This window comes from Gorilla gorilla, chromosome 1, assembly GCF_029281585.2.
Source record: "Gorilla gorilla gorilla isolate KB3781 chromosome 1, NHGRI_mGorGor1-v2.1_pri, whole genome shotgun sequence".
In the NCBI taxonomy this organism is placed as follows: Eukaryota; Metazoa; Chordata; class Mammalia; order Primates; family Hominidae; genus Gorilla; species Gorilla gorilla.
The window spans coordinates 194,333,937-194,358,243 of record NC_073224.2 but is presented as its reverse complement, the minus strand read 5'-3'; the positions used below and the strand labels follow the sequence as shown (position 1 = coordinate 194,358,243).

The window sequence follows — 24,307 nt, the reverse complement described above, 5'->3', positions numbered from 1 at the left end:
AACATTTAGCCAACCTGGTATCTGACCTGCATAATTTAGTCCAACTATTTTTTTTTTTTTTACACAAAGTTTTGCTTTGTTGCCCAGGATGCAGTGCAGTGGCATGATCTCGACTCACTGCAACCTCTGCCTCCTGGATTCAAGCAATTCTCCTGCCTCAGCCTCCTAAGTAGCTGGGACTATAGGAGCACGCCACCATGCCCAGCTAATTTTTTGTATTTTAGTAGAGATGGGGTTTCACCCTGATGCCCAGGCTGGTCTTGAACTCCTGAGCTCAGGCAATCCGCTCACCTCAGCCTCCCAAAGTGCTGGGATTACAGGTGTGAGCCACTACACCCGGCCCAGTCCACTTATTTATATTTTGATGACATTGGCTTTTTACCAATAATCTTTAAGGCTGTTTTCATTTCTCAAAGATTAAAGTCATGTGAACTGAAAAGTACCACAGGTCTTATCTTCCCTTTTATTTTTTTTGAGATGGAGTTTCACTCTTGTTATCCAGGCTTGAGTGCAATGGCACAATCTCAGCTCACCGCAACCTCCACCTTCCAGGTTCAACTGAGTCTCCTGCCTCAGCTTCCCAAGTAGCTGGGATTACAGGCATGGGCCACCAAGCCTGGCTAATTTTGTATTTTTAGTAGAGATGGGGTATGTCCATGTTGGTCAGGCTGGTCTCGAACTCCTGACTTCAGGTGATCCGCCCGCCTTGGCTTCCCAAAGTGCTGGGATTACAGGCGTGAGCCACCACACCCAGCCTATCTTCCCTTTAATAAATATTTGATCCAAGTGCTTATCTTCCTTTAGGCCAATTAATTAGAGCTATTTCTATAGACGTCACACACAACACGTATATAACTCCACGGACAGGCAGAAGAAAACCCAGCCCCCACAAGATCCTTCATTTGCCAATCTCCTATTTGGACCATTGGCCTTTGAGGACTTTTAATTCCTGGGGTTACATGAGGAAAACAGGCCGGGCATGGTGGCTCATGCCTGTAATCCTAGCACTTTGGGAGGCCAAGGTGGGTGGATCTGCTGAGGTCGGGAGTTCAAGACCAGCCTGGCCAATGTGGTGAAACCCCATCTCTACGAAAAATACAAAAATTAGCTGTGCACGGTGGTGCTCGCCTGTAATGCTAGCTACTCGGGAGGCTGAGGCAGGATAATCACTTGAACCCAGGAGGTGGAGATTGCAGTGAGCTGAGATCATGACAGCACACTCCAGCCTGGGCGACAGAGTGAGACTCTGTCTCAAAAAAAATTTAAAAAGTACATGGATTTAAAATATACTTATTTTTTAAAATTTTTATTTTTTGTTTTTTTGAGATGGAGTCTCACTCTGTTGCCCAGGCTGGAGTGCAGTGGTGCAATCTCGACTCACTGCAACCTCCACCTCCTAGGTTCAAGCGATTCTCCTGCCTTAGCCTCCTGAGTAGCTAGGATTATAGGCGCCCACCACCATGCCCGGCTAATTTTTGTACTTTTAGTAGAGACGGGGTTTCACCATGTTGGCCAGGCTGGTCTCAAACTCCTGACCTCAGGTGATCCGCCTGCCTCGGCCTCTCAAAGTTCTGGGATTACAGGCGTGAGCCACCCTGCCTGGCCTTATTTTTATTTATTTATTATTTATTTATTTTTGAGACAGAGTCTCACTCTGTCACCCAGGCTGGAGTACAGTGGTGCGATCTCAGCTCACTGCAACCTCTACCTCCTGGGTTTAAGTGATTCTCCTGCCTCAGCCTCCTGAGTAGCTGGGAGTACAGGCCCCCACCACCATGTCCGGCTAATTTTTGAATTTTTAGTAGAGACGGGTTTTTACCATGTTGGCTAGGATGGTCTTGATCTCCTGACAGTGTGATGCACCCGCCTTGGCCTCCCAAAGTGTTGGGATTACAGGCGTGAGCCACTGTGCCCAGCTATTCATTTTATTTTATTTATTTATTTTTTGAGATGAAGTCTTGCTCTGTTGCCAGGCTGGAATGCAGTGGCACGATGTCGGCTCACTGCAAACTGCCTCCCAGGTTCAAGCGATTCTCCTGCCTCAGCCTCCTGACTAGCTGAGATTTCAGGCGCCTGCCACTACGCCTGCCTAATTTTTGTATTTTTAGTAGAGATGGGGTTTCACCATATTGGCCAGGCTGGTCTCGAATTCCTGACCTCAGGTGATCTGCCTGCCTCGGCCTCCCAAAGTGCTGGGATTACAGGAGTGAGCCACCGCGCCCGGCCTGCATCCAGCTATTTATTTTTTTGAGATGGAGACTCACTGTCGCCCAGGCTGGAGTGTAGTAGTGCAATCTCAGCTCACTGCAACCTCCAACTCCTGGGTTCAAGTGGTTCTCTTGCCTCAGCCTCCCAAGTAGCTGGGATTGCAGGAGCCTGCCACCACTCCTGGCTAATTTTTGTATTTTTAGTAGAGATGGTGTTTCACTATGTTGGCTAAGCTGGTCACTCCTGACTTCAAGTGATCCGCCTGCCTCAGCCTCCCAAAGTGCTGGGATAACAGGAACCTGCTACCACGCCCAGCCTAAAATATATTTTAAAATATATTTCTCTGAGTTCCTCAAAGGTAGAGTCCATGTCTTTTGTCCCCAGAACCTAGTACAAAGTCTTGTACCTCAAAGTTGCTCAGTGAATATTAATTTAATGGATGAATCGGTCACACCAGTAATTGCAGAGGTTTTCTCAGGCCCTAGCCCTGGCTGCAAGGACTTTGGAGAGATCTCCCCTCCCAACACCCTCCATTTACCACGTCATCAGACTGTGGTAGCCATTCAATGAGTGCTTAGCGTGAATTCTACACAGTGCTAATTACCTGTAATTCTCACAATGTCCTTAAGCGGTGGCTACTAATATGTCTTCATTTCACACTTAACCTTAATCCCAGCTACTCGATTACAATCTGGGTTACGTGACCTGGCTCACGTCACCTAGCTAATAATGGAAGAGCCCATGTATGTTTGCCATAGGAATTGGCATTTTCACGTCCAGCTCTCTAGCCCCAAAGATTTCAACCTCTTCGAGCCTTGACAGATTGGAATAAGAATCCTCTCCAGGAATCTTTCCCAATATGCTGGAACCTAAAGGGAAATAAAAACCCCTACTCCGATCAGCGTAGACTGGGCCATGGTGAAAAGGAATGGATGATACTCCAGGTGTGAGGAATTGCAGCTTTTTAGCCTGCCAGTTATTTTTCACTCAGCCATTTGCAGGAAATGAGGCACACTGCTTTCCATAACCGATTTGTCTTGCAACTTTCTGAACAAGTCACAGCTTCCCCCTTTTTTTTTTTTTGAGACTGAGTCTCGCTCTGTTGCCCAGGCTGCAGTGCAGTGGCGAGATCTCGGCTCACTGCAACCTTTGCCTCCCGAGTTCAAGTGATTCTCCTGCCTTAGCCTCCCGAGTAGCTGGGATTACAGGAGCCTGCCACCACACCTGGCTAATTTTCGTATTTTTAGTAGAGACGGAGTTTCACCATGTTGGCCAGGTTGGAACCTTGGCCTATTTATTTATTTATTTTTGAGACGGAGTTTCGCTCTGTTGCCCAGGCTGGAGTGCAGTGGCGAGCTCTCGGCTCACTGCAACCTCTGCCTTCCGGGTTCTAGTATTCTCCTACCTCAGCCTCCCGAGTAGCTGGGATTACAGGCGCCCGCCACCACGCCCGGCTAATTTTTGTATTTTTTAGTAGAGACGGGGTCTCACCATCTTGGCCAGGCTGGTCTTGAGCTCCTGACCTCGTGATCCACCAGCCTAGGCCTCCCAAAGTGCTGGGATTACAGGCGTGAGCCACCGCGTCCGGCCCGTTGGCTTACTTTTCTAAGAAATAGACTAACACTGATCTCACTAGTAGCATTGTTAATATTAAACAAGATAGCTAATAGCTTTAAAGCATCTAATCACGGTACCCCCACGAGTAGTAGTCACACAGCAAATCATAGGCAGGAGTGGACAAAAAGCGCTGGGAGCATTAAACCTGGTAGATTTGGAGTCTGGGCAGGGCCTAAGAGGATGGGATCAGCGGATTGGGCCAGCCAAAGGGGGCGGGTTCAGAGGGAGGAGCCAGCTGCCTCCCGCTGCTAGCCCCGAGCTTTGAATCAAGCGCGGTAGTTTCAGCTGTAGCCAATCCTAGAACAAAATCTTCTTGCGTCAGTTGTTGCTGAGACCCAGATCTCACCCAGATCAGTTCTAGTCGCTGCTGCTTGTACCCGTCCTCGGCTCTTGCGTGTCCGTCCGTTACGACTCAGAGGACGGAGAGAAAGTCTAAGTCACCTTCCTCAGTATCCAGGCCGGAAGGAGACTCTCGGCTACTCGCCCTGAACATGCAGAGCAGCACTGGCTTCCCTGTCTCTGGATGCCGCAGGGGCGTCCTGTCAGGAGTTGTAGTGTCAAGATTCCAGTTCTTCTTATGCGACTTGCTGGAGAAGCAGGAAGTTGCTGTTTATCGGAGAAGTCGGGCTAGGGAGGGAAACAATCCCGCGGAGCCATATGGAGAGGGCAGGAGGTGTCTAGATAGTGGTAGGCCGGCAGGGGACGGAGGGTATGGGTGTTGAGTCCTGGCCCTTTAAACCCGAGGGGGAGGATCCGGAAGTGGATGGGCGGGGCGAAGGGTCCTCGTATATAAAAGGGCCCCGGCCGCGCGGGGTCTCTAATCTGCCATTTTCTGTCCCTTAGTGATTCTCTGGCGTCCGAAATTGCCTGTTTTTCTCGCAGGCTCTATTCCATTCGCTGGTTCGCCACCTCAGGGGAACGATGGCCACGGAGTCCACAGCCACTGCCGCCGTCGCCGCGGAGCTGGTTTCTGCCGACAAGTAAGCGGGACTGTGGAAAGCTTAAGGCACTGGCCAGTCCGTGGGGAGGGCTAATGGACGGGGGCTCCGGAGAAGGGGCAGACCGGTGGGCGGGAGTACTTGCCTTCCCAAGAGCAGCTGTCGCTGTTCGGGAAGGCCTGGTCACTGGAGCAGTCCTCCTTTTGCTGAGAGCCTCGCGCAGCAGCGGTAACGGCGGTCGGCTGGCGCCCCCTGCCCCGCTTTTCGCGGCCGCCATCTTGCCGGGGGCAGCGGCGGCTGTATCCTTCGCCTGCCCCTCTCCTTCCTTCCCCGGCCCGGGGCGGTTGGCCGGGAGGCGGGGCCCTGGCGCGCGGGTTGGCTTTCACGCCCCTTCTGTCCCCAGCGTGTGCCTCTGGTAGAGTCCCTGGATAACCCGGGAATATAACCAACGGAGATTTGGCGCCAAAAGGGAAAAAAACCTTGCACGAGGAAGGAGGCTGGACCTGAGGGGTCGTGGTGGGCGGGGCCTTGCTGAGGGCGGGGTTTTGCGCGCGTGCGTTCGCTTCCCTCGCCGGCTCTGGGGCAGGGGGCGGGGCCTTGAGGAGGCGGGAAAACTCCATTGTTTGGGGCCGCTGCGGCTCCAGCAGGAGCTTTGGACTATCTCGGTGGGGCCGGCGAGGCTAGTTCCCCCCACACCTCGCTCACGTCTTGTGCTGGGAGATAGTTATCGCTCCCCGCGACTCCGTGAGCCCCTGCCTGTGGTGGGGAGGATTGTCGTTCTTTAGACTTTGGAGGTGTTGCCTGTTTGGGGGGAACATTATCCGGACGTAAAGCGTCTTCAGGAAGCGCTGTCTGGCGCTCTCACCAGCACTGTTTGGTTGCTAGGTGAATCGGCAGTAGTATGCACGAAGTGGAGAAGGACTGGAGGGAAACAAGATAGGATTGCTTTGAAAGCGGCACAGTGCCACTCAGGCGTAATCTGTTTTTTTTGAACAGTGGAGGGAAACACTACATGAGTTCAAGGAAACAAGTGCTGTTTCCCATACAGTAGGTCTGATTTCCCAATCTTGCCATATATTTTTAGGGATCTGGTTCTATTTTTTTTCCTAATCTTGTGCGCTTTAGCGGTTAGCTGCCTTCCCTGTAAAAGGAATGGTTGCTGTGAAGTTTTTTAAATTGATATTCTATAGGCTTACACTAGAGATTTACTTATATCTCTGCTTACCACCTTTTCTCTCTGCGTTCTTGTAGAGCAGTGGTTCTCAAATCACCCTGAGAATCATTTGGGAACTCATGGGAAATACAATTTTAATTTCAAACTCCCATTACCTGCCTCTTTCCCCATTGATTCGGTATAAGCAGTATAGATTGGGCTTGGGAGTCGTGCTGTAGCTATTATAAAAAGAGCTGCTTTTTATAATGTTTCCTAGGCAGCTCTAGCAGTCAGTATTTCACTGACAGCTGTGTGTTTTTGTTTTGTGTTTGCAGACGGGGTCTGGCTCTCACATCCAGGCTGGAGTGCAGTGTTGTGATCATAGCTCACTGCAACCTCGAACTCCTGGGCACAACTGATCTTCCCTAGTAGCTTGGGACTACAGGTGTGCCACCACACCTGGCCAATTTTTTGTAGATACAAGGTCTTAATGTTGCCCAGGCTGGTCTCGGACTCTTGGACTCAAGCAGTCCTCCCGCCTTGGCCTCCCAAAGTGTTGAGGTTACAGGCGTGAGGCACGGCGCAGGGCCAGGTGTTTTTGTTTTTTGAGGTAGAAGTATGCAACAAATACCTCTTGCAGGTCCCCTGTGTCTAGCCAGAGTTAGGTCATTAGTGAATTTAGTTTCCTGGCAGGTTATACATAGAGAAAGTTCATGTGTATGTGGCTAGAAGAAAGCAAACCATTTAGTTCCTCACAGCATAAATTGAAAGCTAAAACTGAGCAATTATATGTGCTGGGTGTGTGTGTGTGTGGTGGTGGGGGGCAGGGTCTCTGTCACCCAGGCTGGAGTGCAGTGATGCCATCTCGGCCCACTGCAGCCCCTACCTCTGTGTGTGTGTGTGTGTGTGTGTGTGTGTGTGTGTGTGTGGTGGGGGGGCAGGGTCTCTGTGTGTGTGTGGAGGGGTGGGCAGGGTCTCTGTCACCCAGGCTGGAGTGCAGTGATGCCATCTCGGCCCACTGCAGCCCCTACCTCCTGGGCTCAAGTGATTGTCCCGCCTCAGGACTGCAGGCGCACACCACAAGGCCCAGCTGATTCTAGTATTTATTTTGTAAAGACGAGTTTTCGCCATGTTGCCCAAGCTGGTCTCCCAACTCCTAGGCTCAAGGGATCCACCCACGTGGGCCTCTCAAAGTGCTGAGATTACCGGCGTGAGCCACCAAGCCTGGCTAGTATTTTCATTTTCATTCCTTCGTTTCCCCATCTAATTAGTGTGAGAGAACATGAAAGCAGTGTGTCTCAGTTAAGTAAGTTAGTGGGGACACTTAGAGGTAAAGTTTATAAGGTCCTCATGTTTAAGGGTAGGATAAAGAAAATGACTTAAATTTAGACTTTAGGTAAGAATGTACATTATAATTCGAGGATGACCATTGAAAGAATAAATATAACTTCCAAACCAGTAGAAAGAAAAAAAATGGAATGAGAAATAAACCTCAGTTCAGGTTTTTTAAATTTAGGAGATGAGGATCTTACTATGTTGCCCAGGCTGGTTTCCCAACTCCTAGTCTCAAGCAATCCTTCCATCTCAGCCTTCTGGGTAGCTGGGACTACAGGCATGCATCACCTCGCCTGGCTTAGAATTGGCTTTGATAGCAGCTTCATTGCTTCAGTAGTGATATTGGACCACAGTTTTGTCGTCTGCAAAAAGTCTTAGGTTGGCTTTTGTCCCCTTGTGCCATTAAAGCAGTATTGTTTAAGGTGATGTATATCTACATGCTAAATTAATCCTGTCATTCTTAGCTTTCTAACTAGTTCTTAGTTGGGTTTTTTTTTTTTTTTTTTGAGAGGGAGTTCTGTCACCCAGGCTGGAGTGCAGTGGCACAATCTCTGCTCACTGCAACCTCCGCCCTTCCGGATTCAAGCAATTCTCTTGCCTCAGCCTCCCAAGTAGCTGGGACTGCAGGTGTGCGTACCACCACACCTGGCTAATTTTTTGGGGTTTTGCCATGTTGGCCAGGGTGATCTCGAACTCCTGACCTCAGGTGATCCGCTGGTCTCGGCGTGAGCCACCGTGCCCGGCTGCAGTTATGATTTAATACTGCATCTTTGTTCATTTACATATCTCAGCTGTGGATGGTGCCGTGTATGGTCTGTGTGTTTTGATGAATTTTAACTTTTTATAATTTGTGTGTATTTTATGGTAGTAAAGAAGACTAGTACCTACATATCTTTTATGCATTGATTACATACATTTTGTTAATTCAACATTTCTAGGCTATGAGGTTTGTCTTGAGTTTTTTCTTATATATATATATATATATATATATATATATATATAATTAATTAATTAATTAATTAGTTTTTTGGAGAAAGAGTCCCGTTGTCTCGCCCAAGCTGGAGCGTAGTGGCCAGAACTTGGCTTACTGCAACTTCTGCCTCCTCTGTGCAAGCGATTCTTGTGCATCAGCCTCCCAAGTAGCTGAGACTACAGTTTACAAAAATTAGCCGAGCATGGGTAGCGGGGTCCTGTAATCGCTTGAAACCGGGAGGCGGAGGTTGCAGTGAGTCGAGATTGTGCCACTGTACTCTAGCCTCAGAGCAAGACTCCATCTCAAAAAAAAAAAAGGCCAGGTGGTGTGGCTCACGTGGTGAAGCCAACACGGGCATATCACTTGAAGCCAGGAGTTCGAGACCAGCCTGGCTGACATGGCAAAACCCCGTCTCTACTAAAAATACAAAAATCAGCCAGGCGTGGTTGCGCATGACTGTAGTCATACAGAGTCTAACTCCGTTGCTCAGGCTGGAGTGCACTGGCGTGATCTAGGCTCACCGCAGTCTCCACCTCCAGGGTTCAAGCAATTCTCCTGCCTCAGCCTCCCAAGTAGTTGGGATTACAGGCGCCCGCCACCACACCTGGCTAATTTTTGTATTTTTAGTAGAAATGAGGTTTTACCATGTTGGCCCGGCTGGTCTCGAACTCCTGACCTCAGGTGATCCACTCACCTTGGCCTCCCAAAGTTCTGGGATTATAGGCATTAGCCACCGTGCCCAGGCTACACTTCTTTTTTTTTAAATTAATTTTTTGAACTAGAGAAGGGGTCTCATTTTGCTGCTTAGCCTGGTCGCAAACTCCTAGCCTCAAACAGTCCTTCTGCCTTCCAAAGTGCAGGGATTATAGCTGTGAGCCTAGCCTTGAATTTCTGTTAGCAATGTATGGGAGTACAATTTCTCCTTAACCCTATCTTTGACTATTCGATGGGTAAAACATACTTTCTAAGTATAGTTTTTTTGTTTCTCTCAAGAATGAATGAGCGGCCGGGCGCGGTGGCTCACACCTGTAATCCAGCACTTTGGGAGGCCGAGGTGGGCAGATCACGAGGTTAGGAGATCGAGACCATCCTGGCTAACACGGTGAAACCCCATCTCTACTAAAAATACAAAAAAAAGGCCGGGCGCGGTGGCTCACGCCTGTAATCCCAGCACTTTGGGAGGCCGAGGCGGGTGGATCACGAGGTCAGGAGATCGAGACCATCCTGGCTAACATGGTGAAACCCCGTCTCTACTACAAATACAAAAAATTAACCGGGCGTAGTGGCGGGCGCCTGTAGTCCCAGCTACTCGGGAGGCTGAGGCAGGAGAATGGCGTGAACCCGGGAGGCGGAGCTTGCAGTGAGCTGAGATTGCGCCACTGCACTCCAGCCTGGGCGACAGAGCCAGACTCCGTCTCAAAAAAAAAAAAAAAAAAAATACAAAAAAAAATGTAGTCCCAGCTACTTGAGAGGCTGAGGCAGGAGAACGGCGTGAACCCGGGAGGCGGAGCTTGCAGTGAGCGGAGATCGTGCCACTGCACTCCAGCCTGGGCAACAGTGCGAGACTCCGTCTCAAAAACAAAAGAATGAGCAGTAGCAGGTGGTCAAGTGTTTGTTTGTTTGTTTTTTTGTGAATGTTTATATTAAATCCATTAATCTATTCCCATTGGGCTTTTTTATCCTGTTGACTAAGATTCTATGTATATTTGCTAAGTTAACCTTTTGTGAAATGAATTAGATGGAGTAGAATCTATCAATATCCTATGGTTTCTGGTTTGTTTGTTTATTTATTTGAAACAAGGTCTTACTCTGTCACCCAGGCTAGAGTATAGTGGTACGATCATAGCTCACTGCAGCCTCTATCTCCTGGGCTCAAGCAATCTTCCCATATCAGTCTCTGGAGTAGCTGGGACTACAGGCATGTACCACCATGCCCATCTAATTTTATTTTTGGTAGAGATAGGTCTCGCTGTGTTGCCCAGGTTGGTTTTTGAACCCCTGAGCTCAAGCAGTCCACCTACCTCGGCCTCACAAAGTGTTGGGATTACAGGAGAGAGCCACTGCACCCAGTCTGGTTTCTGGGTTTAAAACGGCCTTCTCCAAACAAATTACCAAGTAATTTCCCTATCATTTCCTCTAGTACTTCTCTGGATTCATGCTCATTCTAAAAATTCATAATGAACGTCATAAAACTATGAAGCCATAGCTTCATAGTTGTAAATGTAGTGACTATTAGAATTAACATTTTAAAAAATAACTGGATCAGGCCGGGCGCAGTGGCTCACACCTGTAATCTCAGCACTTTGGGAGGCCCAGGCGGGAGGATCACTTGAGGTCAGGAGCTCGAGACCAGACTGGCTAACACGGTGAAACCCCATCTCTGGTAAAAAACAGAAAAATTAGCCAGGCGTGGTGGTGGGCGCCTGTAATCCCAGCTACTTGGGAGGCTGAGGCAGGAGAATTGCTTGAACCCAGAAGGCAGAGGTTGCAGGGAGCTGAGATGATACCACTGCACTCCAGCCTGGGCAACAGAGAAAGACTGTCTCAAAAACAAAACAAAACTGGATCAGACATATCTATTGCCCAGATAGGACATGAACATCCGTTTATAATTTTTGTTCTGATCCAGTAGTCCTCAGAGCATGGTTCTAGAAACCAGCAGTGTGTCACCTGGGCAGTTGTTAGAAATGCAGATTCTTGAACCTTACCTCAAACCTTCTGACTCAGAAACTGTAGGGGGTGGAGCTCAAACTGTTTTAACAGTTCCTCCAAATGGTTTGCATACAGACTAAAATTTGAGAAACACTGCTTTAATTCATCTTTTTTTCCAACTGTACAAGTACTGCCTTAGTTCACCCTCTTTTCTATTTGTCTAGGCTTGTGCTAAGCAAGAATAGAAATAAATTTATCGGCCAGGCGCGGTGGCTCACGCCTGTATTCCCAGCACTTTGGGAGGCCGAGGCAGGTGGATCACGAGGTCAGGAGATCGAGACCATCCTGGCTAACATGGTGAAACCCTGTCTCTACTAAAAATACAAAAAAATTAGCCGGGCGTGGTGGCCGGTGCACAGGCGCCGGGCGTGGTGGCCGGTGCACAGGCACCGGCCTGGCACCAGGCCCAGGCTGAGGCAGGAGAATGGCGTGAACCCGGGAGGCGGAGCTTGCAGTGAGCGGGAGATCGCGCCAGGGCACTCCAGCCTGGGCGACAGAGCAAGACTCCGTCTCAAAAAAAAAAAAAAAAAAAGAAATTTATCACTGATAAATGCTTTACAATGATACTTAATAGTGTTTTTACTGGTTCCTTGCTTTTAATCGTATTCAATTCAGAGTCTTATATTGCAGTCATAGTGTAACTTTTTTTTTTTTTTTTTTTTGAGACGGAGTCTCGCTGTGATATCTCCCTGACGTTGTATTTTAAAAAACCTGTGTGTTATAGACTGGAAATAAAAGACCTAGTCCCTTAACCACAGGTAGTTTGAGAGGCTCTGTGCTAGACCATTTGGTCAGAATGACCTCTTAATAAAACTATTCGATATAAATGACTGTCTGTGACAGAGTTTGTAGATAAGGATCCAAGACCATTTCAAGATTCTAGGCAAATGGCCCAGATAGCTTACAACCTGTAGCTGAAAGCACTGCCCTTTAAGTTGTTCCTCATCCCTGTGGTTATAGCTGTGAAGTTGCCACTTATTTTCAGCCCTGGATATTTGAGTAAGAATTAAATGAATTAAATTTGATAATGTAAGTAAGTAAATAATACTTGAGTATTTAATAAATGACAGCTCTTTTATTCCTTTATATTTTTCTGAATTTATTTTCAGGCTTAATAATTGCCTCCAGTTTTACATTTTTTTCCCCTTTAATTTTTTATTACAGAATTGAAGATGTTCCTGCTCCTTCTACATCTGCAGATAAAGTGGAGAGGTAAGATTATTTACATGGTACAGTTAGATTCGTATCAGGAACATAAACTAAGAGCAATATAACTTTAAAGTTATTTTTATTTTTTAATTAATTTATTTTTGATAGAGGCAAGGTGTCGCTTTGTTGCTCAGGCCGAAGTGCAGTGTGCAATCAGGGCTCACTACAACCTTGAACTCCTGGGCTCAAACAATCTTCCCACTTCAACCTCCTGAGTAGCTAGGACTATAGGCACATGCCACTACACTTGGCTCATTTTTAAATTTTTTTGAGAGATGGGGTCTTGCTATGTTGCCAAGGCTGGTCTCAAACTCCTAGCCTCAAGCATTCCTCCCTGCCTAAGCCTTTCAAAGTGTAGGATTATAGGTGTGAACTACCAGGCCCGTCTCACCTCCTCCCCCCTGTAACGTTTCCATCTTGATATGACTATAGTTTTTTGTTTTTCTTTATCTCAGATCTACACCCGCAATGACTATGTTTCTTAATCAGAGGTGGGCATAATAATTAACTAAAAAGCTTACCGAAAAGGTAGATGCTAGGTTACATCCCTAGAGATTTCTTGTTTCATTTTTTAGAGACAGGGTCTTGCTCTGTTGCCCAAGCTGGAGTACAGTGATGTTATCATAGCTCACCACCACCTTGAACTCCCGGGCTAAAGGGATTCTTCTGCCTCAGCCTCCTGAGTAGCTGGGACTGTAGGCATGCACCACCACATCTGGCTAATTCTTTTATTTTATTTATTAATTTTTTAGACTGAGTTTCACTCTTGTCGCCCAGGCTGGAGTGCAGTGGCGCAATCTTGGCTCACTGCAACATCTGCCTCCTGGGTTCAAGCAATTCTGCCTCAGTCTCACAAGTAGCTGGGATTACAGGCGGGTGCCACTATACCCGGCTAATTTTTCTATTTTTAGTAGAGATGGGGTTTCACCATGTTGGCCAGGTTGGTCTTGAACTCCTGACCTCAGGTGATCTGCCCGCCTTGGCCTCCCAAAGTGTTGGGATTACAGGCGTGAGCCACTGTGCCCACCCGAATTATATTTTTCGAAGCGGAGTCTTGCTTTGTTGGCCAGGCTGGTCTCCAACCTGGGCTCAAGCAATCCCCCTGCCTTGGCTTCCCTAAGTGTTGGGATTACCAGCTTGATCTACCATGCCCAGCTGATTTTATTTGTTGAGCTTGAGATAAAATTTGGGTTCATGTGTTATGGAAAAGCTTTCTGATAAGATTGAGAATTATTACTGTTAGAATATCTTACAAATATTTTGTTTGTTTGTTTGTTTTTTGAGATGGAGTCTCACTCTGTCACCCAGGCTGGAGTGCAATGGCATGATCTTGGCTCACTGCAACCTCTGCCTCCCGGGTTCAAGCGATTCTCCTGCCTCAGTCTCCCAAGTAGTTGGGATTACAGGCACCCACCACCATACCCGGCTAATTTTTGTATTTTTAGTAGAGACAGGGTTTCGCCATGTTGGTCAGGCTGGTCTCGAACTCCTGACCTCGGGTGATCCGCCCGTCTTGGCCTCCCAGAGTGCTGGGATTACAAGCGTGAGCCACCACACCCGGCCACAAATACATTTTTTAAGTGTCCATAGGGTTTTATGTTTTTCATGTTTGAAATCCTGTTGTCATCTTGGTTATTTAACCCTTTTCCCATTTGCCCTGAGAATACTTGCTGGTGGTGCTTGGGGCTGCAGCATTTACCCAGTGAAAACTGCCATGAAATAGCTCTCCTTTATTATTATTTTCACATCACTCTAATATATAGATTTTGGATAAAAAGACATCATTCTATTTATAGCACTCTGTTTTTAGTAATGGTTATTTCCATTTACAAAATAGGGTAATTCTCGATTGCTGTAAATGTCAAATCCTAGAAAACGTAGCATTCCTATGTATGATGTTAACATCATTCTCAAATGGTTGTTGGCCAAAGATTCATTTGATGAATCCAATTTTTATGAAATAGACGATTCTGATATTAGTTGTGTTTAGAAATAACTCCGGCCAGGCAGGTGGCTCATGTCTGTAATCCCAGCACTTTGGGAGACTGAAGTGGGCTGATCACTTGAGGTCAGGAGTTCAAGACCAGCCTGGCCAACATGGTGAAACCCTCTCTCTACTAAAAATACAAAAATTAGTTGAGCGTGGTGGCGGGCGCCTATAATCCCAGCTACTCGGGAGGCTGAGGCAAGAGAATCACTTGAACCTGGGAGGTGGAGGTTGCGTTGAGCCAAGATTGTGCCACTGCACTCCAGCCTGGGTGACAGAGTGAGACTGTCTCAAAAAAAAAAAAAAACCTCCGAGAACAGTTTTATATTTTTATTTTCATGCTGAAAGTCAGATTTGCTTCAGCTTCAAAGAACATGTTTATGTATAATTAAATGAGTGCTGGCAATGAGCTGTACTTTTTTTTTTTTCTCTTAAACGGGAAAAGGGTTAAAATAAGTCTTATGAAATTACTGCTTGGCTGAGTGTGGTAGCTTACACCAGTAATCCCAACACTTTGGGAGGCCAAGCAAGACCTCCATCTCTGAGAGGATCACATGACCCCAGGAGTTTGAGACCAGCCTGGGCAACATAGCAAGACGCCATCTGTACAAAAAAAATTTTTTTTTAATTAACTGTTCGTTGTGGCACTTGCGTGTGGTCCCAGATACTGGGGAGGCTGAGGTAGGAGGATTGCGGAAGCCCAGGAAGTCGAGGTGGTGGTGAGCTATGATCCTGCCACTGCACTCTAGTCTGGGTGACAGAGTGAGACCCTGTCTCCAAAAAAAAAAAAAAAAAATGGAAAGAAAAAAAATAGGGCTAGGCGCGGTGGCTCACGCCTGTAATCCCAGCACTTTGGGAGGCTGAGGTGGGTGAATCACCTGAGGTCAGGAGTTCAAGATCAGCCTGGCCAACATGGTGAAACCCCGTCTCTACTAAAAAAGATATAAAAATTAGCCGGTCGTGGTGGCTAGCGCCTGTAATTCCAGCTACTTGGGAGGCTGAGGCAGAAGAATCACTTGAACCCGGGAGGTGGAAGTTGCAGTCAGCCAAGATCACGCTACTGCACTCCATCCTGGGTGACGAGCGAAACTCTCAAAAAAAAAACAAAACAACAAAAACTATCTTGTGAGTTAATCTGGTATTTGGGTGGTATGAATACTGAATACTGTTTAGGGTTGATCCTAAACACAATACTTTCAAGGGGGTTACTCATAGGATGTACCATAGTATTTAAGTTTCTGGACTGACTAAATGTAGCTAGGCTACCCAAAACACAGTGCTTGATAATGTAATCATCAGTATTAAACTTCATTGCCCAGGTTGGAGTACAGTGGAGTGATCGTGGCTCACTGCAGCCTTGACCTTCCCTGGGCTCAGGTGATCCTCCTGCCTTAGACTCCTGGGTAGCTAGGACCTACAGATGTGTGCCACTATGCCTGGCTAATTTTTGTATTTTGTTTTTAGAGATGAGGTTTCGTCACATTGCCCAGGCTGGGGCTCAAGCCATCTTCTCACCTCAGCCACCTGAAGTGCTGGGATTACAGGTGTGAGCCACTATGCTTGGCATAAGCATTTGATTTTTAGAGGACCAGAATATTCTGATTCTGAGAGAAACATGAAGGATGGTTGGAAAACACATTATTAGTCTCACCTTAAATTTATAACCTCTGACCTGAAGTGGGTTTTTAGTTTTGATTGGCAGTTATACCGCATTTCTCCGGTCAAGTTGTTTTCCCATTCTGCGGAACTGCTTAATCTTTCCTTCTTTTTTTTCCCCCCTTGAGTCAGGGTATTGCTCAGCCACTCAGGCTGGAGTACAGTGGGTCCTGATCCTGGCTTGGTGCAGCCTCAAATTCCTGGGCTCAAGAGATACTCCTGCCTCAGCCTGCCAGACTAAGTTTTGTGTGTGTGTGTTTTAGAGACAGGGTCTTATTATGTTGCTCAGGCAGGTGTTGAACTCCTGGCCTCCCTATGATGCTCCCTCCTCAGCCTCCTGAGTTGTTGGAATTATAAGCATGAGCCACTGCACCCAGCTGATCAACTTTTTCTTTATATATTCTTAAACATTCAACACCATACCCGTCATCTTGCTTTTACCTGATGATTTTCCTTTGTTTTATATTTGGTTCTGGATTTTTGTTTGTTCACTGAATAAACAATATGAAGAGAAATTTCTTAACACTGTGCCATAAATCTGTACCCATATATTCTCTCCTTTTGAATGCCTGTTCATGCTCTTATTCAGCAGTTCTCAAAGTTTTTTTCTTGTATACCTTTGGGGTCTCCAGTACTCTTTCAGGGATAATGTAAGATCAAAACTGTTTTTGTAATAACAAGACTGCCTTTTTGACCACTGGCAGTGATCGTGCAAAAGTAATGGTGGATAAACCTGCTGTTACCTTAACATAAATCAAGGCAGTGGCAACAAATAGTACTAGCAATTCTTGTGTTCTTCACTATCACCTTCACTTAGAAAATGTCCATGAGGAAGCATTACAAACTGAAGTTTATTAATTCTCAGTCCTTGACTACATGGTTTTAAGGTAACCTGGCAAAATAGGAATTATGGATGGAGCGCTTCAGCATATCAAAAGTGGGTACAGTGATTTTCTTTATGAAAAGCCCTTGTGTGATTAAGAGTTGATTGAGCTACTTTTTTCATGTAACTTTACTGGCTTTTATTCGAAAGAATGTTTTATTCGAAAGTTTTATTTTTGAAAGAATGACCAACAGACAAACTTTTATTTAGTCTTGATACTTAGCAGATGTTTTCTCCAAAATGAATACAGTGAGCCTGTCACTTTAAGGGAAATAACTGACAGTATTGGGTGCTAGTGATAGAATGTGAGCTTTCACATGAAAAATAAAAATTTTGGATAAGTTATATATCAACTGCTGTTGTGAGACTGACAGTATCCTAATACTTTGACTGTTCTGATGAAATTGATTTTTAAGTTGTGGTAAAACACACATAATATAAAATTTTCCATCTTTTTAAGTGTGTAAGTCAGTAGTGTTAAGTAAATTCACATTGTCGTATACCCAATCTTATCTTGCAAATCTGAAACTATTACCCAGTAAACAACTCCCTCTTTCTGTCTCCCCTAGCCCCTGGCAACCACCATTCTGCTTTCTGTCTCTGAATTTGGCTACTTTAGGTACCTCGTATAAATGGAATAATAGAATATTTACCTTTTTGTGACTGGCTTATTTCACTTAGCATAGTGTTCTTAATGTTCATCCATGTTGTGGTATGTCAGAATTTCCTTGCTTTTTATCGTGAGTACTGCTGCTGTGACGTTGGGTTTATGTAATCGTTCATAAGTAGATCTAGAATACAAGATAGACTGGTTTTTAATGTACCAGTATGAGAAGTTCATCAGTGTTTTCAGATTATACAGTACAACTAACCTTTAAGAAATTACCACTTGTTGGTCAAGTGCTGTGGCTCACGCCTGCATCCCAGTACTTTGGGAGGCTGAGGCGGGAGGATCAGGAGTTCGAGACCAGTTTGGCAAACATGGTAAAACCCTGTCTCTAGTAAAAATACAAAAATTAGCGGGGCATGGTGGCATGTCCCTGTAATCCCTGCTACTCAAAGTGGCTGAGGCAGGAGAATCGCTTGAACCTGGGAGGCAGAGGTTGCAGTGAGCTGAGATCGCACTACTGCACTCCAGCCTGGGCAATAGAGCGAGACGCTGTCTCAAAAAAAAAAAAAAAGAAAAGAAAAAAGAAATTACCACTTGTTGGCTGGGCATCGTGGCTCACGCCTGTAATCCCAGCACTTTGGGAGGCCAAGGCAGCGGATCACTTGAGGTCAGGAGTTTGAGACCAGCCTGGCCAACATGGTGAAACCGTCTCTACTAAAAATACAAAAATTAGCTGGGTGTGGTGGTGCCCGCTTTTAATCCCAGCTACTGGGGAGGCTGAGGCACAAGAATGGCTTCAACCCAGGAGGTGGAGGTTGCAGTGAGCTGAGATCGTGCCACTGCACTCTAGCCTGGGCGACAGAGCAAGACTTTTTTTTTTTTTTAAAGACAAATGACCACTTGTTGGGTTTGGGTGTGGTAACAGAAGAATATGGAGTTATCTGAAAGGACTATTTAAATATTGTTTCCAACTACATATCTGTATCAAGTCAGATATTCCTGTACTTTAATGAAAAGAAAACATGGTAGAGTAGTGAATATGAAAATCCTGTTCTCTTCTAACAGACATTTAGGAGATTTGTAAAAATGTAAAACAGTGCCACTATTCTTATCAAATTTTTGTTTTGAAGAGTTATTTTTCAAAGAAAGTCATGTTATTAACATGTAACATTTTAAACTATTTAAAATTATTTTAGTTTTAATTTCAGTATGGCAAATACTGACAGATATAACTTGGATACACAGAGGCTTTTGGGGGGGCTACAGTAACATAACAGTGTAAAGGGTCCTGACATCATAGTTTCTTTGCTCTTACATAACACCAACATCTCCGTTTGTTCACAAGAGCCCACTCCTCATTTACTTAATAATAGAACTCCTTTAGTTCTTTATGCAACAATACTCTTCTTGTTTCCTATGAGATTACTTATATCAGCCCACTAGGTATCATCAGATTTAACCGTTTGTTGACCCCCTCATACTTCCCTTTGTCTATTACCTCACATCAGTTTCTTTGACAGGAAAATGTGAAAGGTGTCCACTCTGTTTATCTGCTACTACTTTTGTTCTTAATTGAAGCTGCTTCAATGAAGTTTTTCTCTACCATTCTACTAAAATAGTCTTGTTTATGGTCTTTAATACCATCCATATTCCTTACTCTAGTAGTCATTTCTCAGCTCTCTGAGTTAATCTTGTCAGTAACATTTGACCCAATCCATTACTCCTGTTACTTTTTTTTTTTTTGAGATGGAGTCTTGCTCTGTCACCCAGGCTTGAGTGCAATGGCACGATCTTGGCTCACTGCAGCCTCCTTCTCCCAGGTTTAAGCAATTCTCCTGCCTCAGCCTCCCAAATAGCTGGGATTACAGGTGTGCACCACCATGCCCGGCTAATTTTGTATTTTTAGTAGAGACGGGGTTTCGCCATGTTGGCCAGTCGTTGCGCCTGGACCCATTACTTTTCTTCATACTATTTTCTTGTCTCTTTTCCTTCACTGGCTATTCCCCTCAACCCCCATTCTTCCTCGTCGTCCCTACCTCTAAATGTTGGAAGGCTCCCAGGACTCAGTCAGTCCTAGAATGTCTTTATTAGTAGCCACTCCCTGTGTATTCTCCTCTGTTAAGTCCAGTGGCTTTAAGTACCTGACTCTCCCATTTGTATCTCCAGTCCCCATATCTCTCCCAAATTTCTCCCTTTTAATATCTTGGAGGTCTGATAGGGATCTCAGAATTAACATATCCAAAGCTAAATACTGTACAGTAATTGATTGCCTTGTTTCTCCCTGGCTTTTCCTTCAGTTGACTTTTTAATCAGTCAATGGCAATGTTGTTCTAGAACTTTTCATCTAGATTGTGTAGATTTGAATCGCTGCCATTAATATTCAGTTTTCCATCTGTAAAGTGGGGGTAATAATTCAATAACTTTATGAGGTGTAGATCCTAGGATTTAAATGTAGATGAAATTTCTGCATAGTCCATTATTAACACTTAATACCAGTTGCCCAGGCCAAAAAAAATTTGTTTTATCTCTTTCATTCAATAAATTATATATCTAGTCCATTAGCAAATTTTAAAATAAGTATATTCAGAATCTAACCCTCTCTAATACTCCTCAGGTTCTTGTCTAGATTTTTACGGTTTCTTTCCTTTTTTTTTAAATAGAGAAAGAGTGTTTTTGTTTGTTTGTTTGTTTGTTTGTTTGTTTGGACATAGGGTCTTGCTCTGTTGCCCACGCTGGAGTGCAGCAGTGTGATCCTAGTTCACTGCAGCCTTGAATTCCTGGGCTCAAACAGTCTTCCTGCCTTAGCCTTGCGAGTAACGGGGACTACAGGTGCATACCGTGATGTCAGCTAATTTTTGTATTTTCTTGTAGAGATGCTAGTCTCTAACTCCTGGGCTCAAGTGATCCTCCCACCTTGGCCTCCCAAAGTGCTGGGATTACAGGCATGAGCCACCATGCTCAGCCTTAGACTTTTTCTTTTCTTCTCTTTTCTTTTCTTTTTTTGAGATGGAGTCTCGCTCTGTCACCCAGGCTGGAGTGCAGTAGCACAATCTCGGCTCACTGCAACCTTTGCCTCCCTGGTTCAAGCAGTTCTTCTGCCTCAGTCTCCCGAGTAGCTGGGACTACAGGCACACACCACCACACCCGGCTAACTTTTGTATTTTCAGTAGAGAGGGGGGGTTTCACCATCTTGGCCAGGCTGGTTTTGAACTCCTGACCTTGTGATCTGCCCGCCTCAGCCTCCCAAAGTGCTGGGATTACAGGCATGAGCCACTGCTGCCCGGCCAGACTTTCTTTCCAACTGGTTTTCTCCCCAGTTCTGTTCTTGTTCTATCTTAAAGTCTATACTAATGTGATGCTGCTCTCTCCCTCTTCCTCACCTTTATTTCCCATAATTCTTCCCCAGCTTACTCTAGCCAGAAGAGTTTTCTGTTTCTCAAATATTTTAAGCAAGCTTCTTTTAGAGCTTTGAACTTACTATTGCCTCTGTCCTAGAGTGCTTTTCCTCTGTATTTTTTTTTTTTTTTTTTTGGCTTGCCTTCTTAAGTTCTCTGCTTCAATTTGACATTGTCCATGTGGTCTTAGCTCATTCTTGTTATAATCACAGTGTCTTGAATTGTGTCCAGCAATATCAGGTACCCAAGTATTGTTGATTGAATTAAGAAGAGGGATTATCCTTCCAAATAATTTGGTTTTCATTAATGGAACTTAAAATGTCACTGACTCTTGCTCTTTTGACCCAGGTTTTTCTTAAAGCTATAAGAAACATTAAATGAAAGTCTAAGTGACATACAGGAAACTGCACATAACTTTAAAAGTAACAGTTATGAGTTTCTACATATGTATACACCTGTAAACCATTATCACAATCAAGATAATGAGCATTTTCATCACCTCAAAGTTTCCTCATGTGCCTTTGTACTTCATTCCCTCCCCAGCAACCATTAATCTGCTTTCTGTCACTGAAGATGGGTTGCATTTTGTAGAATATTATCTAAATAGAATCATACAGTAAGTACTGTTTCTTTTTGTATAGTTTCTTTGATTCGCATAATTATTTTGAGATTCATCCATGTTACCACCTGTATTAATAGTTCATTCTTTTTGTTAGTGAATGACATTTTATGATGTAGATATATCACAATTTGTTTATCCATTTGGATTTCCAGTTTTTGGCTTACAAATAAAGCTGCTGTGAATATTTGTGTACAAGTCTTTGTATGGGCATTCATTTCCATTTTTTGGGTTCATACCTAGGAGTAGAATGGCTAGATCATATGGTAGGTATATATCTAACTTTAAGAAATGTCCAAACTGTTTTCTAAAGTGATTCTACCATTACATTCTTACCAGCAGTGTTTGACAGTTCTAGTTGCCCTACATCCTCACCATCATTTGATATGTGGTCAGTCTTTTAAAATTTTAGCTATTATAGTGAATATAGCAGTATCTTATTGTGGGTTTAGTTTGTATTTTTTGAGTGACCAATAATGTTTGCATCTTTTCATGTGCTTATTTGCCATCTGTGTATCTTTGATGACATGTTTGTTAAAATCTTTCGCCCCCTTTTTATTGGATTGTTTTTTTATTACTGCATTCTAAGAGTTCTTTATATATTCAAGTCCTTTATCAGAAGTTTTGCATATATTTTCTCCCAGTTTGGCCTGCCTTTTTTGTTTTTATAACAGTGTCTTTCAAAACCAAGTTTTTCATTTTAGTGGTGTGTCTAGTTTATTGATTTTTTTTCCTCTTGTTAATAGTTTGTGCTTTTTCTTTCATATTCAAGAAGTCTTTGCCAAAGCCAAAGTCACTAAGATTTTATCCTGTATTTTCTTGTAGAAACTTTATGGTTTAAATCTTATATTTAGAAAGCCTATGATCCATTTCAGATTAATTTTTGTATGAGATATGAGATAACAGTTGAGGTTCACTTTATTGCATGTGGATTTATAATTACTCCAGCACCATTTGTTAGAAAGATTATCCATTCCTCATTGCATTGCCTTGGTACCTTTTTCAAAATTTCAGTCAGTCATATATGCATGGATCTGTTTTTGTACTGTGTTCTATTTGATCCATTTGGTTTTCTTTATGCCAATACTACATTGTCTTAATCTTGAAATCACTGCCTCTTGCCCTGTTTACCTAAATGCTTCTTAATTTTAATATTTCTTTTAGCTAGTGCAATTTGTATGAATTTATGGTTCTTTTATGATACCTTTTTTATTTGTGGATTAATTAGGAAATATTTATAGTAATATACAATACAGGCTTTGTGATTAGATGAGCCGTTAAGAGAATTTTTTTTTTTTTTTTTTTTGAGGTGGAGTCTCGCTCTGTTGCCCAGGCTGGAGTGCAGTGGCGCATCTCAGCTCACTGCATGCTCTGCCTCCTGGGTTCACGCCATTCTACTGCCTCAGCCTCCCGTAGCTGGGACTACAGGCACCCGCCACCACGCCCGGCTAATTTTTTGTATTTTTAGTAGAGACAGGGTTTCACCATGTTAGCCAGGATGGTCTCGATCTCCTGACCTTGTGGTCTGCCCGCCTCGGCCTCCCAAAGTGCTGGGATTACAGGCATGAGTCACCGCACCCGACTGAGAAAATACTCTAGTCAGGCTTCTGGGAATGTTGCCTTTAAGATTTCTTTTGATTTTGTGATGGTAAATAAGTGTGTTAGCCAGGCCTTGCCAGAGTAGTCCAAAAGTTTTAAAAAATTAAACTATTGCTCAAATGTAGCAGGTATTCAAAAAATACTGATTTAAACAGTACTTGACACTAGAAAAAATCTTTTTTTTGCAGTCTGGATGTGGATAGTGAAGCTAAGAAACTGTTGGGTTTAGGACAGAAACATCTTGTGATGGGGGATATTCCAGCAGCTGTCAATGCATTCCAGGAGGCAGCTAGTCTTTTGTAAGTATTGTGTATTTTGCTATGATGTAATATTATGTTCTAATAAACCTTGAGTTATCAAAAATTATTTTATGGGGAAAAAGCATGAAGAGCAAGAGTTTTAAAACATTTGATTATTTTTCATGTGGTTTGTACCAGTAACTATAAGTGTAAAACTTAAATATCACCAAGCGATTCCACCCTTTCATTTTCCTGAGTAATGTAATTTTTATTCCAGTCACTACTAATTTGGGTGACCACACCTTACACCTTGTCCTGATTTATCTAGGACCTCTCTCCCCATCTCTCCACCCCCACTTTTTTTTGTTGAGACAGGGTCTCTGTCACCCAGGCTGGAGTGCAGTGGCACAATCTCATGCTCACTGCAGCCTCAACCTCCCAGGCTCCCCAGTAGCTGGGACCATAGGTGTGTGCCACCATGCCCAGCTAATTTTTGTATTTCTTTTGGTAGAGATAGGGTTTCCCCACATTGCCCAGGCTGGTCTCGAACTCTTGGGCTTAAGCGATTCATCCACCTTGACCTCCCAAAGTGCTTTGCAAAGGGATTACAGGCGTGAGCCACTGAGCCCCAGCCTGACTTTCCGAGTTTTAACACTAGTTCTGTGTCTATGGAAACTCTTTAGGTCCAAGAAAGTCATGATTGATTGATAGTGCTATTATTAGCACAGCATTTTTTCATACATTTTTAGCACATTTTTCATACATTCTTAGCACTGTTGTTGGATTTGCTTAGAAGTTGGTAGCTACCACCAGGTAGCCATATAGACCTAAATCCTGGAGGAAAAGGTTAGCTTTAGTGCCTTAAAGATCATTTATTTTCCCCAAAGACTTTAATGTACCTCCATTATCTGAGAGAAAAAAAAGCAAGTTAAATCGTCAAGCAATAGGCTTTTGGTCTATGGCAAGGTTTGAGTTTCCTCAAATACAGTATTAGCAATTGCAATTGAACTTGAAGGTCAATCGTTGCATACATTACATACAGTTGATTACATTACATATAGTTAAGTTAAATCTTCCTTATAAAAGAAATGGTTATAACAAAGCGTTTGTGGGTTTCAGGTTTGACGCTTAATCCATTCTTTTCCTAAACCCCTACTGCCTCTGCCAACATCCA

At 44.3% G+C, this 24,307-nt stretch overlaps 1 protein-coding gene across 4 annotated transcripts in view; it reads left to right on the top strand.

The window, feature by feature from the left end:
* Positions 1-4,190: 4,190 nt before the first annotated feature.
* The window catches only part of NASP (nuclear autoantigenic sperm protein), a 34,881-nt gene continuing 14,764 nt past the window's right edge, over positions 4,191-24,307 (top strand). For 2 of the 4 annotated variants that reach the window (XM_019017623.4, XM_019017615.4), the window contains exons 1-3: positions 4,191-4,805; positions 12,101-12,148; positions 23,083-23,193. In XM_019017623.4, the coding sequence (XP_018873168.1) occupies positions 4,747-4,805; positions 12,101-12,148; positions 23,083-23,193 (218 nt within the window). In that variant the 5' untranslated portion in view covers positions 4,191-4,746. Of the gene's footprint in view, positions 4,806-12,100; positions 12,149-21,219; positions 21,293-23,082; positions 23,194-24,307 lie in introns of all 4 variants that reach the window. The other 2 variants (XM_019017612.4, XM_019017620.4) reach the window with 2 other exon arrangements.